General features: G+C 36.4%; 1 protein-coding gene across 4 annotated transcripts in view; it reads left to right on the top strand.

Annotated features, from left to right (window-relative positions):
• The window catches only part of RB1CC1 (RB1 inducible coiled-coil 1), a 77627-nt gene extending 61244 nt beyond the window's left edge, over positions 1–16383 (top strand). For 2 of the 4 annotated variants that reach the window (XM_080580594.1, XM_080580597.1), the window contains 8 exons: positions 1457–1565; positions 1681–1921; positions 2866–2917; positions 4233–4280; positions 8206–8264; positions 10067–10203; positions 14760–14830; positions 15413–16383. In XM_080580594.1, the coding sequence (XP_080436720.1) occupies positions 1457–1565; positions 1681–1921; positions 2866–2917; positions 4233–4280; positions 8206–8264; positions 10067–10203; positions 14760–14830; positions 15413–15490 (795 nt within the window). In that variant the 3' untranslated portion in view covers positions 15491–16383. Of the gene's footprint in view, positions 1–1456; positions 1566–1680; positions 1922–2865; positions 2918–4232; positions 4281–5872; positions 6042–8205; positions 8265–10066; positions 10204–14759; positions 14831–15412 lie in introns of those variants that run through there. The other 2 variants (XM_080580595.1, XM_080580596.1) reach the window with 2 other exon arrangements.
• The last annotated feature ends 1841 nt before the right edge of the window (positions 16384–18224 follow it).

Below are 18224 nucleotides of genomic sequence, written 5' to 3'. Positions count from 1 at the left end.
TAAAGCTTTGAAATACTAATTGATTTGGAATGCTACTTAATGGCTTTTATCCTTTATTAGCCTGGGCAGATGGTGTTTGAGGTTCAAAGCAAATGTAATCTTTTACTTCTTTCTAAACCTATATTAAACAACTCTATGTATTCCTCACCTTGATACAAACTCATACTACACTGATTTAATTATTAGAATATCTTTAATGGTGCATTTTTTTCTTTTTAAAATGTCGTGAATCTCTGATTTTGTAGAGGTGCTCAGTTCTGAAATTAAATCTCTCTTAGTAACAGCTATTATCTACAGCTTAGCGTTTAACCACTAAGAAAGGTTTTTCTGTTTTAAGCACCTCTACTTACTTTAGTTATAATAGGATCAAATAAGGTCAGAGAGTGTAGTAATCAATCAGCTTGGTGAATGAACTTTGAATCACTTGGTACAGAGAGCAGAAAATCAGACAGTTATAAGGAAAAGAGTATTTTTGAAACTTTTGGACTGCAGACATTAATACTGAAGTGAGCCATACATAGTTAATAGGGATGTTTTATAGATTACTTTGATAATTTTAAGATTTCTTTTTGTGCTGGAATCTGCCTTAGTATGCCATTTTCCTCATTATCTAATAATCTTCATTCATGCAGCAGAGCGTGGTAGGGAAAGCATTAACATCAAATTCCAATGAAATACAGAACCTAAATAAAAATAAATAAACATATCCACCAGTGCTGAAAACTTACAAGACTTACATTGCCTCCAATGATTGCCGATTTCTCTGTGTATTTAACCTCATACTTGATGTCATTTTCACCTTAGCAATGTTACTTAAGTTTTTACTTATGCTTATGCTTGTGATGTGTTATGTCATGTGAGTTTTATTAGACAGACATATAGTGCATTGCAGACTTTACTAAATAAGTTCTATAACCAGTTAAGTAAATTGTGATTTAAGAGAGATGAGTAGGCATAGAAAAAAAAAATAGAAAAAATAGAAATAGAGAATCTAAAGCTAATCAAGGTCATGACTGGCTCCTAAAATTCACCTGAGTGAAATTGTGATTTAAAATATCCTCTTAATAGATGGTTGTTAATTTTTTGTTTCCCATCACCACAGCCCTAAAAGTAAGAGGTATGAGGGTGTAATGGTTAGTAGAGGGATTCATATCATAGAATCATTAAGGTTGGAAAAGACCTCTAAGACCATCTGGTCCAACCATCCCTCTACCACCATTATCACCCACCAAACCATGTCCCTTAGCACCACATCCAACCTTTCCTTGAACACCGCTGGGGACAGTGACTTCATCACCTCCCTGGGCAACCCATTCCAATGCCTAAAATTTCCTCAGTATGGCATCAAAACAAATAGCTTATTTCTTGCTTGGGCCTTTGTTTTACATTTCTCTCTTCTCTTGCTCTACTTGTCTCATACATTTCCTACTTCAGTAATCCTTTTTTATGTTTTCAGACCAACTTTAACACTGTTTTGGCAAGAGAAAAAATGAAGAAAGAAAATATAATTAATGATCTTAGTGATAAATTAAAAATGCTAACACAACAGCAAGAAAAAGATAAGGGTAAGCATACTGTGAAAGTATTTCTTTTCTATTAGGACAATTCCATTTGCTTCAGGTTGGTTTTGCTCCTTAGTTCTGCTATTATTAAAGGAATTTTGATTTATTTGTGTCATAGATTTGATTGAAACACTTTCTGAAGATCGAGCTCGTTTACTTGAAGAAAAGAAAAAGCTTGAAGAACAAGTTAATAAGCTGAGAAGTAGTAATCTTTCTCCGTCAACCTACTTAGCAGCAGCTTCAGAAGCTTGTGGAGCATGTGCAGCTGATATTCCTGCTGACACAGATAGATTGGCTTCTGACATTGCAGCTGAAGGGAGAATGGATTCCACAATGGAAACCAGTATGATGGCTGTGCAGTAAGTATGGGGCATCGTAGTAGAATTGCACGAAGCATGCTCTCATTCTTTGTGTGCGCTGTTGGGTGTTCTAATGTACAAATGAGCATGTTTAACACTCCCTCCACCTTTGATATTATTACTAAGAATTTTCTTTTAAATGTACACATACAATTGTGGCATCACAGTCATCAGAAATGCGTGGTTTTGATGGCTTTGAAGTAGACAGCCTTAAGGGCCTTGCAATTATAAGGTAGAAAACTACATCTAGGTGTATGAAATATAAATCAAGTGGAAGAAGAGCAATTCTAATTGCTAAGAGTAATTGTAATTGACCTAGGATGAGCTAGTAGAGTGTTTGCATTTTTTGGCATATCTTTTGAACAGTGGCTGACTCATATCAGACACAAGAAACTTCATGGTTGGTTGAGCATGTGACTGCTGTAGATTGCATAACGGTGTTCATGTATGAGTGGGAAGTGGACATACCTGCCCTTGGTAGAAATTAGGCTAAATCTTGGGCTGAATCCTGTGAAATATTCAGAAATGGCCCCATTCTTCTTAAATGACCGCAAACTTATTATTTATCAGTAACTGAAAATTCACTGGATTATAGAAGGGGGGAAAAAAAGCTTTTTCCTTTTTTTCAAAGGTTCTGCCAGAAATGTCAGTGCTGATTCTTAAACTACCTTTCTGTGCTGTAGTTTTGTTTTTTCTCCCCCAGCTTCTCAGCTACTTTCCCGATTCTTCTCTTTCCTGATTCTTTCTTTCCTAAATATATACCCTGCCTATATACTAGGAATGCTAGTACCAAAATATTCTGTAAACTCTGAGGTAAGCTACTTATCATGCTAGCAGAATGACAGCATTCATCTGTGCGTGAATGAGAAGGGGGGGGAAGCACTTTAGAGTGTGTGGGGAAAAATACTGCTTTTAATGTACTCATTTTCTTTTTTCTCTTTTAGTGAAAATGTCCATATGTCTGAAGAAAAACAGAGGATCATGTTGTTAGAAAGAGTGAGTAGATTATTTGTGAGATTAAGAATTACAGCTAATTATTATAAATGTCTGTTATGTACTCTGGTGCAATATAGCATCAGCAAAGCTTATAAATATCATTTCGAGGAACGCTTTCTGTTTGTATGAATTTCAGATTGGTATAAGTGAAGTCATTCAAAGTAAGTATTAATACACTGTATTTATACGAGGCCTAACTTAATGCTCATTTATACTTCATTCTGTTTATATAGATTTTGGGATAAATGAGTCATGTGTAGTATTTCTTCTTTTGGAGTAACAGTTCATTGATCTAGGGAATTTTTTACCATGGAAAAAATAGTTTGCATTTTCAAATCAAGGCATCCCAAAACAGTTGGACGTGAATCAAGGTTGGTTTTATGCGTTTCCTTTGGAAACAGGTTACTTCTACTCTTAGACTGTTACTACTTCGATGATTTTAGTTCTACCTGGGATGCATTATAATCCTAATTTTGCTTCTGTAAAAAGTGAGATAACACCTATTTTGAATGTTCATATTACGATTTTCTGACTTTACAGTAATGCTCCTACATTATTTATTTAACGTGCAGGTTAGGTTTGTAAGTTTAAACGTAAGACTTGCTTCCCTGCCTCTCCCAAATAATATATATTAATTTAATTTTTACTTCTGTTACACCTTTTATTTTGAATGTAACTTTCAGCATACATTAAATTATGGAACCTGTTTGAAATAAGCTTTTTACTTATTCGTAAACAGTTAAATTAATCCTCAGTGATTAAACTGAAATCTTTCAGGTTCTGGTCATTTTTAACAATCTAGTCATATTTAACTCCTCTCTAGTTGCCTTTTTTTGCCTCTTCAAAATTGAAACCCGAGTTTCAGTCTTTAGCCTTCAGTTTTTTAGGATCACTTAGACTGAATTCTGTGATCATCAGGAGAACTTGAATGTTGAACCACATAATGCGAGTGACTGGATGTTTCTGATTAGGACTACTTGCACGTTTTATTCTGTATTCTGCTTGCGAAGGATTTGTCATGGTTAGTAGCTAGCAGCCACAAAATAGTAATATATATTTTTTTCTGTTTTATCAATGGCATGTTTTCAAGTTAAGGAGAATGTGTGTGGAGATAAGCATAGTTTAACAGTAGTAATTGCTGGCCTTTGATCTTTGCACAAGTCTTCATTCAAAATATGTTTTGATACTGTTTTAAAACTGAAGCAAGTAAAGATTTCTATTGTGCAACTACTCTGGAACTGGTAGTGTCAACATTATTTAAGATGTGTATACTGTACAAATTGTATTAGTTAATCAGGTAAGATTTTTCTTTCAGACTTTGCAGTTGAAAGAAGAGGAAAATAAGAGATTAAATCAAAGATTGGTAAGTGTTTGTGCAATGCACATCTTTTAAGTACCTTAAAAAGATTACAAATTTTAAATTTGTTAAAATTTGTTCAAATATAAAAATGTGGTTTATTAACTACAAAAGTGTTTTAAATGGTAATGCAAGTGGCAAATTGGTGATCTGATAACCTTTGAGTTACCTCAGTTTAGCAGTTTTCCCATAGAACAGATGAATATGATTGGAGAGACTTCTTCCCAAAAGCACAGACTCTCCAGCCTTGGTGTGGGGGGACTAAATTTCAGTGTCACCAAGGTCTTTGAGAACAGTAGATTGAAAGCCAGTTTACAAGTTTATATATATGCCTGCACATTAAGCATATTTAGCAATGACCTGGAGATTGTTTTTGGAAAACTGTTTTTTGATGTTAGCATTTTAGAGGATTTTTTGTTCTTAGAGGATTTTTTGTTTTTAATTTTCAAAATAGGGATGCAGCACATTAGAATCCAACAGTGCTGTTGGCTCTGTCACATTTCTGTTACAAAGTGCTTTTAAGTTATAAGCCAAAAATCTAATTATCCTAATAAAGCATTCAGAATACTCAGAGACCCTTCCACCTGCATGTGTATTTTTATCAAATGTGAAACTTTAATTTTGCTTAGCTACTGAAAATACTAAGTCATCATTTTTAACTTATATGCTGAAATATTAGTCAATGCCTAAGGAAGGATAGAGAATATGCTGACAGAGTTCCTTTAATTCATGAGCTATGAATCCTTCTCGATTTATTTAGCTACAGCATAGTATTGCTAGCAGATCTTAACCTTAATTTAAAAAAAAGTTTATACAGGAAATTGTTAGTTCTACAGGCAGTTGAGTGGTTGGACTGGCCATGGAGATATCCATTTATTTAAATATTGACATATATCTAGGAATTTTGTAAGAACTGGTATCTGTGTGGTTGGATGAAGTTACATGTCATAGCAAAAGTGTTTAAATTTCTTCAGTTACATAACAGCAGTCAGTTTTCTGTCTGGGATACTATTGAAATTTGGTTTAGAATTTCCTCCTGTTCTGTTACACATTCAGGTATCAAATGATTTTTTTTTTCAAAAGCTTTCCATTCCACATTAAAACAGTCCTTAAAAATCCTTCTGTTGCAGATCATAAATGATTGCACACCTTTTAAAGCATTTCCTCATATTTGTTTATTCAGAATGCTAATAAAGTGCACACAAGGCATTTCTGTATAACAAATGCACTGGACAGTCTGCCAAACTTCTCTGTAGTATCCTGAATTAAATTCTGGATCTTTTGTCATCTAAGAGTAAAATTAAATTGAAGGAAGTCTGGTGTTGTACAAGATAAATACAAAATTATTTTTGTTAGTGTAATTAATAACAAGCTGTATAGGAGAAATTAGCAGATCATTGGTGTCTAAATCTATTCAAAATTAATTTCTAAATGGGCATGAGAACATAACTTCTCAGTTCCTTACATGTAGGTCAGCTGTTTCAAAAATAAAATATTTTGTCGTCTCTTCCTCCTCCTTTCTCTCACCCCCTTCCCAATACTCTTCTAAAGCTAAAATATACATCAACGTTAACATATCAATATTTATTTATATCCAGCTACCTCAGATAAGGAACCCAGAAGGTGTACTGCATAATAAAAGAATCTTCACAGGTGACTGGATTTTGCAGTAAAGTTTTTGGGTTACCTCTTTTAGCAATACAAGATAAAAAGGAGCTTCTTTTAATGACAGGAATGTTGTTACAGGATTTTCATTACTTTATATGAGCTTGAAAAAACTTCTATTTGTGTGTTTGGTTTACATGGCAAGGTTTTGGTAGTGGGGCAGCTTCAGGGTGGCCTCTCTGAGAAGAGTCCAGAAGCTGCCCCATTTGATATAAGGGCCAGTTTCAGCCAGCTCCAAAAGGAACCCGCAGCTGGTCAGAGCTGAGCCAATAAATGATGTTTCTGCCTCTGAGAGCAGATTTAAGAAAGGAGGAAAAAAGGAGCAGGTGGATGTGGCCTGGAGGAGGCTGCGGCCCATGGAGAGCCCCCGCAGGAGCAGGCCCCGGGCCGGAGCTGCAGCCCGTGGAGAGGAGCCCACGCAGGAGCAGGGGGTCTGGGGGGAGCTGCCGCCCGTGGGGGACCCGTGCTGGAGCAGTTTGCTCCTGGGGGATGGATGGACCCCGTGGTACGGAGCCATGTGGGAGCAGTGCTTGAAGAGCTGCTGCCTGTGGGCAGCCCCCGCAGGCTCAGTTCGGGAAGGACGGCATCCCGTGGGAGGGACCCCACGTGGAGCAGGGGCAGAGAGGGACCATGAAGGAGCAGTGGAGACGAAGCATCAGGGACTGACAGCAGCCCCCATTCCCCTGTTCCCCTGTGCTGCCTGGGGGGAGGAGGTACCCTCTTCTACCTCCTACAGGAGGAAGGTGGTTTTAGTTTTTCTCACTCCTCTAGATTGTTAGTAATAGGCAATAAATTGTATTAATTTCCATATGTTGAGTCTGTTTTGCCCTGGATAATAATTAGTGATCTCCCCATTCTTATCGCAACCCTTGAGCCCTTGCCATCGTGTTTTCTCCCCATTTCCCTTTGAGGAAGGGGAGAGAGTGGTTGTGGTGGAGTTCAGCTGCCCACCCGAGTAAAACCATCACAATTTAAGCTATTTGAACTCTAGTTAGAGTATTCTTAAGCTTTGCCTAGTTGTAGTACAAATGTATTTAATGCTCTCATTTGTTCTGTGCTTTTTCTTTAAGTTAGAAATTAATGAAAAGGTACAAGCTAGCTTGCATTTTAATTTAAATTTAACAGTCCAATTAAATGAAAAACTTCAGTCTTAACATCTGAAGAAAACTCTCAGATATTTTTAGAGAAAAATCTAAGTACATGATAAGCAGGTGACAACTTTTCTTGTTAGATGCAACTCTTCAAGTAAGAGAATTACTATGCGAGTCAAATGAATCTAAGAAAAAAAGAATCTGCAGTCGGACTACATAAAGAAAACTGCTGAGAGGGTCATCAAAAGTCAGGAAGTCAGGAGCTTTTTGTGTTGTGCTGGATTCAGTAACCTTGATTTGTCTAGCCATTTATACATAAATGATCCAGAAAGTAGGAACCAATGGAAAAACTACTGAACCTTTAATCAGAGTTTCTACAGGACACTTATCAAAGTGTAGACAATTGCATAAATTTACATCAGATTAGCTTCTCTTTCTAGTTGCTTGTATATGGGTTGGTATATCTTTGTAAATACCGAGCAGTAGCTTTACCCATTTTCATTTCTTATTATATCATGGTTACTGCTGATAGTGTATGTACACGTGGTCATTTTTGCATCTAATTTACTTTGTTACAGTTGGTTTGTGTGTCAGTATTAGAGGAATTTAAACTGAATTAAAGGCGAATACTGCATTTATAGGAGATGAGAAAGATGTGCAAAAACTCTCACAATTAAGCCTTTGTTTGGTCTTAGTACATCTAACTACAATTTTACTCCAGGGGATCTTGCTTTAATACAATAAACTTTGGATTGCGTGACAATCCTCTGTAAATCCAAGATCCATATACTGAATTTATGGCTGTTAGACAAATATAACATTCAGAGTTTAACTTCTACTATTTTACCATCAGACTTCTTAGAATGCCAGTGGATTCTGTGTTGGTGTGTAGCTATATCATAGATCTTCTGTATACCCAGAACAAATTTTCAGTAGCACTGATCTGTAAAGCACTCGTTAATAACAAAGGAGATATCAGCTATTTCATAAAGGTAGTTATTTAAAAAAAGCTGCTACAGAACAAGCTGAAAGAAAGATACTCTTTTCTTGAGTGAACATGATCTACAAGAGCAGGCAGGTTTGAAAACAAATGATTTATTTCAACCATATTGTTGCCTGCTGTTTATATTTCATCATAGTTTGCCAATTCTTTATAGCTTTTTGTTTTTTTATAGATGTCCCAGAGCATGTCTTCGGTATCCTCAAGACATTCTGAAAAAATAGCAATTAGAGAGTAAGTACATATTTGTTTTCCTGTAGTTGGATGTGCCTTCAGTAATAAGTTGTTAAAGAATGTCACAGTTCTTCTGTCCATTCTCTTTGATGAAAAGGTGTATAGATCATCTTTATAGCTCACACATCAGCCTTTGAACCATGCCAGTTCAGCATAAATCAAAATTTATAAACATTTCTTTTTAAAAAGGCCTTTCTGAATTCATTATTGAATTTTTGATTTCTTTATTTCCCTGCCTTTCTTTATGCTGTTCATAAGGCTAGTATTTCATGGGATTTCTAGAATGCATCCAGTATTTTCTTTTAGATTTACTTTTTGTTTAGCTGTTATCTTTCTGAAATCATGCTGAGAAAAAGTAGAAGGAATGCTATTAATCCTGAATCTGTATAGTGCTCCATTGTATTTCAGTAGAATTCTACTTTCCTAAAATCTTTCCACTTACCTTGAGAGAATGAAATTAACTCAAATATTAGGTATTATGGAACTGTTAACATGTGAAGTTGTTGCTTGTGTGTGTGTGCGTGTGTCAATTGTTGAAAAATTCAAAAGCTACAGACAGTTGTTTTCAAGTAATATTTCAGTTTGAGATTGAGGAACATCAGAAGTGATTTTTTGGAAAAAAAAAATACAGATTATTCCTATAATGTTTTCTGAACTGCACCAAATTGCATTTTTACTGTAACAAGGGCAGTATGTACAGAATCAACCTTTCCTTTGAGCATCTGAATATTATGGCAGTTCTCATGGTATTCTCTGGGGAGAAAAATACTATGAAAGAAGAATTCATCTGTCCAAGAGAAATATCTTTTGAGTCATAGTCTGTCATCATAGTCTGTCATCATAATCAGAACAGAGAGAAAAGCTGGAAGTGTTACTTAATCTGAAAGTGTGCATTCAAGCATATGAGCTATATTTCTCTCCAGATATACTTGTCTATACCTGAGTATCTTTGTGCCCTTCCACCCCCCCCAAGAAGTGTTTCCCCCCTTTCTTTGACACTTCCTCCCCCACATTCAGTATAATAGTAATAGTATAATAGTATTTATTCTTAGTGTTCTCATGGTTTAATGCTTAATTTGTAGCCATTTCAGACTTCATTTCATTCATGGGTAATTAAATCACTTCCAACACATTTGCACCGTGAAACAACTTGGAGACAGAAATTCTCTGACTTCTGTCACTTGGCTGAAAAACTTTGTGGCTTGTGTTAACCTGCTGTGAAGGAGACTTTTTGAAACTTTTTATGTAGTCACCAAAGTATTTTTGTTTTTATCCCTTTGGTCAGAGTCAGATGAATATTTCATCCCTTCTTTGTCCTGTGTGCCTAAAATTTTAAGATATCTACGTAAATGCTTTGCAGTATTTTTATATGTGATCAAATGTGTATTTATATGTGATCAAATTAGCTACAGTTTAAAACATCAAAAGGCTGTTTGTAAATACTGTGGTACAGTCGTCATCATCATAAGTATGGGTGAATATAAGTCAATTTAAAAAAAGACCTTAGTATTTTGTTAGGTATTCTTCTTTATATTTTAAAGCAAAGCTGTCAGTTCTTTTGGAAAAAAATAATAAGAGCTGATGGATATAGAAAAACATTTCAAAAACATACTTTTTAAACAGTAGAGTTTTTGTTGACTCCAGAATATACAAAATGTATATGAATTGGCATAACAAGTAAAAAATTCTGTGTTGCTTTGCAGCTTAATCTCATCCTGCGCAGTATGTGGAAAAATATTTCGTGTAATTTATGTAGTCTTAAACTTTCGTGCTTTTTTCACTAAATTCCTTAATATCTCTAGTTTTCAGGTTGGCGATTTGGTTCTAATAATCTTGGATGAAAGACATGACAACTATGTATTATTTACTGTTAGTCCAACCTTGTATTTCTTGCACTCAGAATCTCTTGCTGCACTGGATCTCAGACCAGGTGAGTGTGGTAAGTGTCAAATTATTTTCAATATTTGTCTTCCTACAAATAACGCGTAAATTTCTAACAGTAAGTGATATAAATACGTATGTGGTAAATACAACAAGTGTGTAACATAAATAGCTACTAGCTTTCTTTGTAGCTTTTGCTATTTGATACTAAATGTTTTTCAACACAGAACACTTCAAATCAAAATTTCATGTAGGTATTGATATCTCTGAAAAATAGAAAAGAATATCTGTATCTTCAAGCTGTAATAAATAAATGCCAATTTTATGCACAGCCAGTGTATATTAACATAGAATCATAGAACAGCCGAGGTTGGAGGGGACCTCAAAATAACATCACATCCAACCTTTTGTAGAATAAAGGAGCCTGGATGAGATTGTCTAGTACCCTGTATGGTTGCATCTTGAAAACCTGTAGTGATGGGGAATTCTACCACGTCTCTGTGGACTCCAGTGATTGATTCTTCTCACTGTAAAACATTTTTCTTATATCAAGACAAACCTCTTCCAGTGCAGCTTGTACCCATTGCCCCTTGCATTCTCCATGTAGCTGTTTGTGAAGAGATCCTCTGTCCTCTTTGCAGCTGCCCTTTAAGTACCGGAATACTGTGAGGTCTGCCCAAGCCTTCTGTTCTTCAGGGTCAAAAGACCTGCCTACAGCCTTTCCTCATAGGGCAGCTTCGCCAATCTTTTGATCATTTAGGGAAAACATTCTATCAGGCCACTTAGCTATTCAGTATCAGCAATAACAGTGTGTAATCGTGTAGGTCTCAGGCCTATTATTATGTGGAATTTGTTTTCAGTTTCTTTTTTATTTGATGAGGATAGCAAATGCAAAACCCATTATCACAGTATCACAGATTTCTAGGTTGGAAGAGACCTCAAGATCATCAAGTCCAACCTCCGACCTAACACTAAGTACTCCGCTAAACCATATCGCTAAGCTCTACATCTAAACGTCTTTTAAAGACCTCCAGGGATGGTGACTCCACCACCTCCCTGGGCAGCCCGTTCCAATGCTTAATAACCCTTTCGGTAAAGAAGTACTTCCTAACATCCAGCCTAAAACTCCCCTGTCGCAACTTTCTCCCATTCCCCCTCGTCCTGTCACCAGGCACATAGGAGAACAGACCAACCCCCACCTCTCTACAGCCTCCTTTAGTGTACCTATAGAGAGCGATAAGGTCGCCCCTGAGCCTCCTCTTCTCCAGGCTGAACAAGCCCAGCTCCCTCAGCCGCTCCTCGTAAGACTTGTTCTCCAGACCCCTCACCAGCTTGGTCGCCCTTCTCTGGACTCGCTCGAGCACGTCCATGTCCTTCCTGTAGCGAGGGGCCCAAAACTGAACACAGTACTCGAGGTGCGGCCTCACCAGAGCCGAGTACAGGGGCACAATCACTTCCCTAGACCTGCTGGCCACACTGTTTCTTATGCAAGGCAGGATGCTGTTGGCCTTCTTGGCCACCTGGGCACACTGCTGGCTCATATTCAGCCGACTATCAACCAATACTCCCAGGTCCTTCTCGGCCAGGCAGCTTTCCAGCCACTCATCTCCCAGCCTGTAGCTCTGCTTGCGGTTGTTGCGCCCCAGGTGCAGGACCCGGCACTTGGCCTTGTTGAACTTCATACAGTTGACCTCAGCCCATCGCTCCAGCCTATCCAGATCCTCCTGCAGAGCCTTCCTGCCCTCGAGCAGATCGACACACGCACTTAGCTTGGTGTCATCTGCAAAGTTACTGAGGGTGCACTGGACGCCCTCATCCAGATCATCGATAAAGATATTAAAGAGGACTGGCCCCAGTACTGAGCCCTGGGGGATGCCACTAGTGACCGGCCTCCAACCAGATTTGACTCCATTCACCACAACTCTCTGGGCCCGGCCATCCAGCCAGTTTCTAACCCAGCGAAGCGTACGCCAGTCCAAGCCCCGAGCAGCCAGTTTCTTGAGGAGAATGTTGTGGGGAACGGTGTCAAAAGCCTTACTGAGGTCAAGGTAAACCACATCCACAGCCTTTCCCTCATCCACCAAGCGCGTCACTTGGTCATAGAAGGAGATCAGGTTCGTCAAGCAGGACCTGCCTTTCATAAACCCATGCTGACTGGGCCTGATCGCCTGCTTGCCCTGCAAGTGCCGCGTGATGACCCTCAAGATAATCTGCTCCATGAGCTTTCCTGGCACTGAGGTCAAACTGACAGGCCTATAGTTCCCCGGGTCTGCCCTGCGGCCCTTCTTATAGATGGGCGTTACATTGGCTAGCTGCCAGTCAACTGGGACCTCCCCCGATAGCCAGGACTGCCGATAAATGATGGAAATCTCATTGTAACATTTCTGTCAAAACTTTGCATACTCAGTTCTTATTTTTAATATGTGACTTTATGACTCTCTTTAAAGATTGTCTTTGGATAAAATGTGTTGTCTTTCTAACTCATCTTCTGTGAAGTGACTTGAATTTAGGTTCATGTATTCACGGCCCTAAATATGTGTCTATAATAAAATGTAAGCTCTAGTATAGGGGGATTTGTAAGCAATTTTTTTGCTGATAATTTTTTTCCACTGTATTTACGTGGTGTTTAGCAGGACTCATTATTCTTCAGAGAGTAGTTTCTATACCTTTTGTTTATGTCCAGGTTGGTGGTACATTTGCTTTTTCCTTTGTTTAATCTTCAGGTTATTCATTGGCAATTTTTGGCAGCTACGTAAACTTAACTAAATTGAAGTATTAATCTTTCAGATATCAGGAAAAATAACAATGTTTAGTGCATTACAATAAACTGTGCTAAATTAAATAGATTCATGTAAATGTCTTTAATCTATCACACCTAATTACGTTTTGCAAACCTCCCCATCCCACCATACTCAAAAATCTTTGTTGCAGAAATATCTAAGAACATGCATCAAAAGGAACTTTATTAATTCTGACTTATCAGTGAAGATGTATATCTGCTGTTGCTTGTCAGAAGCTGTTAATTTATACTCAAGCAGCAGACCTCGTTATGTATTTCAGTTACAATGAAAGATAAGACAACAAAGTTCTAACTGAATTCAGAAACTATTGAAGAATCTGTGCTGTATGTTTTCTCTTACATGTCTGGGCAGAATTCCTATCTTACAGATATAATACAGTCTCAAATACAGTCTAACAATGGCATTAGCATTGCATATGTAACTGTGAAATATGACTGACTTTCTTACTGTTGGTTTACATACATAAGGTAACCGCCATTTCAGTTTGTATATTATTCTGAGTATGCAATTCACTGAACTCTGTTTTTGAACAGACTTAGTTTGTTCCGTCCTTACCACTTGCTAACCAGAGGTAGTGTTAAGCTTGAGAAAACTGCACGTAAAACAACCATGAAGACTTACCTTTGGAACACATTTATTTCTAGCTCAGCATTTCAAGAAACAGTGTCTTGATTCTATTTCTGTATCAGAAAAGTAGGGAAAATGAAATAAAGGTTACTTCAGTATTATTTGTGACAGATCAGAATTGGTGTGGACCTAGGTACTACAAATTATTGCTTTAAGGTCTGCCAAAAACAACATAAATCTGACCTTTGGTACCAACACGTATAAATTGTTAATATTTTTGTATAGATCTCTACAACATTAAGTGGCAGGGACTTAGGCTGTCATAGTCCTCCATTAAGAACACTTAGAATGTTAGGATGATGCTGAAATTGGTTGGAAGACTGCAGGATTTGTTTTGTCACACATTGTCTGGATATGGAAGTTTTAATTTGCAAATTTCAGGAATGGATGGCATCTTTCTAATTTATGTGAATTTAATGAAGTCCACAAGACAAGCAAATTCAAAAAAAAAATCATCTAGTATTTAAATCACAATATATTGTTGTACAGCGTTCAGGTCAGATATGAATACGTTCTACTGATATGTAGGAGCTTTGAGCAGAATGGAATCTGCTTTATTATTAATAGCCAAATTAATTTTGAAGAGTAAGATTAAAACTTCAAACACCGGTTCTTGAGTGACTTATGTTCTAGTTACTAGATCCAGCTTTTCATAGATGTGTTTAGAAAGCACTGATTATGCAGAGCATGTTCCTTCAGTCTGTTTTTGATACTTTATTCATGCCATGATCATTGATAAAATATATATAATTTCTTGGAATAATAGACAAGTACACGTCCTTACTCTTACTGGAATCTATAAATGCTGAAAGTTTTATATGGAAGACTTTAAATCTTTTGAAATACATCAAGAAATTCTCACCCTAAATCTGACTAAAAGGTCAAACAAGGTTGACTAGAATAATTCTGAGTCATTAAATTTTCAATTTTGATTTGGTTTCCTCCTTGCTGATTTTAATTTTTCAAATAAAGTTTGAACTGAAACGTTTTTATTTGAAAATGCCAGTAACCCCATTTTGACACCTTTGAATTTCTTATTTTTTCATGGCTTTAACTTTTTTATATGGTTTTTGGGCAATTCATGTTTTCAAGGAGAATGTTAACAAATAATATTTAACTATAGTTAATATAATGTCCTGTTGTCTGTAGCTGACTATCCAAAATAATAAACATATTGTCTCTTTAGCTTCAGGTGCATCTAGGAGACCTTGGGTGCTAGGAAAAGTTATGGAAAAGGAATATTGCCAGGCAAAAAAGGTAAGCAAATTGGAATAGAAACATCATCTGATTACATTAATAGAGAAGAAAAACAGATGAAATGTTTGTACCAATTATAAAAACTATACTCTTCACATAATGAGTACTTCAGTATAGAGATTGTCCAGGGTTCTGCCATTCTTGCTATATTTTTTGAGTCAGTGAATAGCAAGAGAAGGGGAAGTAGAAAAAAAGAGTAAGTGAGCAAGTGGCTTGGGTAGGTTTGCCTCTGGAAAACCTGCCTGTGTGGTTAAACTTTATGTTTATGTTTGGATCCTAGTGACTATTTCCATCAACCCTGTGTAATAATATTTCAATGATCTGTAGGGTACAATTCCTAAACTTCCGTTCAGTTCCTAGTAAGATTTTGGTACCTTGAAACCATCAGAATTTTACTGGAATCAGGGAAAATGATGAGGTATCTTTGGAGACCCAGATAAGGCAATACTTTAGTATGAAGAGATACAGAGGAACCTTGCCCGGGTCTGGCAAACTTAGAGGGATGGGAGTCAGTTTTTATTTAAAACAAAAAACAAAAATAATCTTCTGATTGCATTTCTGATGTGCTTTTTTTTTTTGTAGGCACAAAACAGATTTAAAGTTCCTTTGGGTACAAAATTCTACAGAGTGAAGGCAGTACCGTGGAACAAGAAAGTATAACGCAACAGAATTTCAGTTCATTTTGTCTCCATTCTTTTTTGACTTGTCCTTCAGTGCTTGTTCATCGCTCCGAATACCAGGCCATGTTTTTATACTGAGGTCATGTGACAAGATACTTCACTGATGTACTGCTTTTACTTTTTAACAGGTCACATTTTAGAAACAAGAATTTCATCAGAATCTCTGGCCCTGTTCCAATTTTTTTACCCAGATAACTTTAGGAGTGTGGACCAAATGAGTTCATTTTCTCAAAGGGCAACCACATGCAACATGGTTTGCTAGCCATGTTAATTGCCTGTTAAATATACATTAGCTTGTATTTAGGTGTTAAATGTTAGTTACCATTATTACCAGCATATGTCCTTTTGTGAAATCATTATCAAAGTACTTGCACTCTTTAACAGATTCTTTATATGTGTAAAATTCATCAACTATTTAAAGAGGAGTGTTCATTGCATGCAGATAATCATATAATTTTTCTTCAACATGAGTTTGCCTCAGTAGATGAATAAAAATAACTACTGCAACTTGTTTCATTACATGAAAATGCTCTTTAATGTTTAAAAAAAAAGTAATTTGATGGACTGATTTTGGAAATCAGTCACAGTTAGATCTGCAATCTTCAAAAGCACTTTCGATGGATTGATCACACAGATTCTGAAGGGAAGACTCACGTGCTGTTTATTCAAAGTGAAGTGCTTGTTCTTCCCAACAAACCAGAAATCTTGTATTAATCTATTTAGAAAAATCATATTGATGAAATTGTATTTCATGGTTGAGTTTCAGGAAAAAACTCATTGTACATTAACCCATACAAGAGTCATTTAAGTAACAAATTATTGTAATTGTAAAAGACATGTAGAATTTTAAAACAATAAAGATTTGAAACTGTATGTTTGAAGTATTTGTGTGCCTTTTAAATATTAACTTTCTATAATGTTTATTTCATGTTAATCTGTTGCAGCTTTTAGCTGATTACTCAAAAAAAAGTTTCATTACAACTACGTTTTCACCAGAAGGAGTTAGTGTTCAACAACATTCAGTAATTGCCTTGTAATAATAAAAAGAGCTTAAGTAGGTAGATGCTAATTTTGTTAGCAAATAAGACTGATAATGTGACATTTTTAAAAACAATTATACTGGCTACATTTTAAAAATATAGTCTACTTTATTCTGTTTTATTTTTTCAATAATACTATAAGAAGACGCACCACAAATGAGTAACCAGCTGAAAGAGAAATTCTGGATTCAACAATAAGCTTATGTCTAGGACTTAAATTATCGTTACATAATTATATCAGTTGTCTTTGGAAGGTATAAAGTTGAGGAAGAGAAAAGATAAAGAAATGATCACATGAAAATGTCGATGCTTCTGCCCGTATGTTGAAAATATTATTCCTTCAGACTAGCTAGTTCACTTGAATACCCAGAAAATCCTGTGTCTGATTTACTTTAAAACAAGCAAACAAACAAAAATTAAATTCAGATTTTTATTTTTTTTAAATTGGGAAATGCGTAGACTTGGAATTGTATCTCACCTTTGATTAAAATAAAACTAAGTTAATCTCTGGAAAATAGGATGGCATTTCGCCAAGTGTCTTTCCAACCTGACTCTTAAATTTGCTAGTTGATGGATGGACTTTTTTAAAGCTACTTAGTTTAAAAAAAAAAAGTTCCTTGTTCTTCAGGAACAATATTACCATACTTGAGCATTACCCAGTGTCAAATATGTAAATAACATTAATCTATAAAGCAAGTTTAAAGGTCGTGTAGTCAGTTGGGTCAAGTGGTTTGCGAAGGTACACACACAGCACTATTCATTCCTTCTAATAAGCTGTGTGTTCAGTTGCCTTGATACTTTTACTCCACTGAAAAAATTTCTCCAGTCCTTAGATAATCTTCCTACTCCTTTGAGCCTTATTTGTCTTTTAGGGACTCATCTCCTAGAAGCCACTGGGCCTAGCTATGAGACAGAGTCCTTCTATTTCTAGGAGAATGGTTACTCCTTGAGTAGCAATGGATCTGCATAATAGTGTGTAGTTCAGCACTACAATGTAAATCCCACTCTGCCATTATTGAATTGCCTACTTCAAAGATAAGTAAAAGGTTCCCCAGATCCTTCATGGAGAGAAGGTTGTGTTTGTGAAGTTCTAGATTGGATAAAACTGTCAACTTTATTACGGGCTTACAGAACTATGCACCTACAAAACTCTTACTTTTAGGGCATTCAGAAATTAAATTGTGTTTCTGGTACTCCAACCTTTAAGACAGCACCAAGGTCTCTATCTTGCTACATTTTGGATGACATTAGGTCATTTCAGCTGCTTGGATTATCTTCCTGAGTGTACAACTCCATACTGGGAATTTTTTAACAAAATAAAATCATTTTATCTTTGTCTTAAAAGTCTGTGCTTTCATTTGAAATTAGTCAAAGCTGTTTGTGCAGGTTGAAATTATACGTAACTTTTATGTGGACAGTAGCAGTAGTGATGCATGGTGCTACAAAAGTTTGCTTGATTTCCTTCTGATTTCTATCTTATCATAGACAAAAACGTGACTGATGCTTATAGAACCAAGAAACACACAAGCAATTTCTGAGTGTGAACTTGTGTTTAGCCTAAATACTTTGATTAAAATAAAGTACTGTAATGCAAACCATGAGGGCAGAAAAAAGTCCTTCCCTGCTGATATCTGCCACTTAAAAGAATACCAGGATATAGCTGTTATTTTTACA

This window comes from Anser brachyrhynchus (genome assembly GCF_964034855.1).
Source record: "Anser brachyrhynchus genome assembly, chromosome: 2".
Taxonomy (NCBI): domain Eukaryota; kingdom Metazoa; phylum Chordata; class Aves; order Anseriformes; family Anatidae; genus Anser; species Anser brachyrhynchus.
Note: the sequence above shows the minus strand (reverse complement) of the source record. Positions and strands in the feature narration are given on the sequence as shown.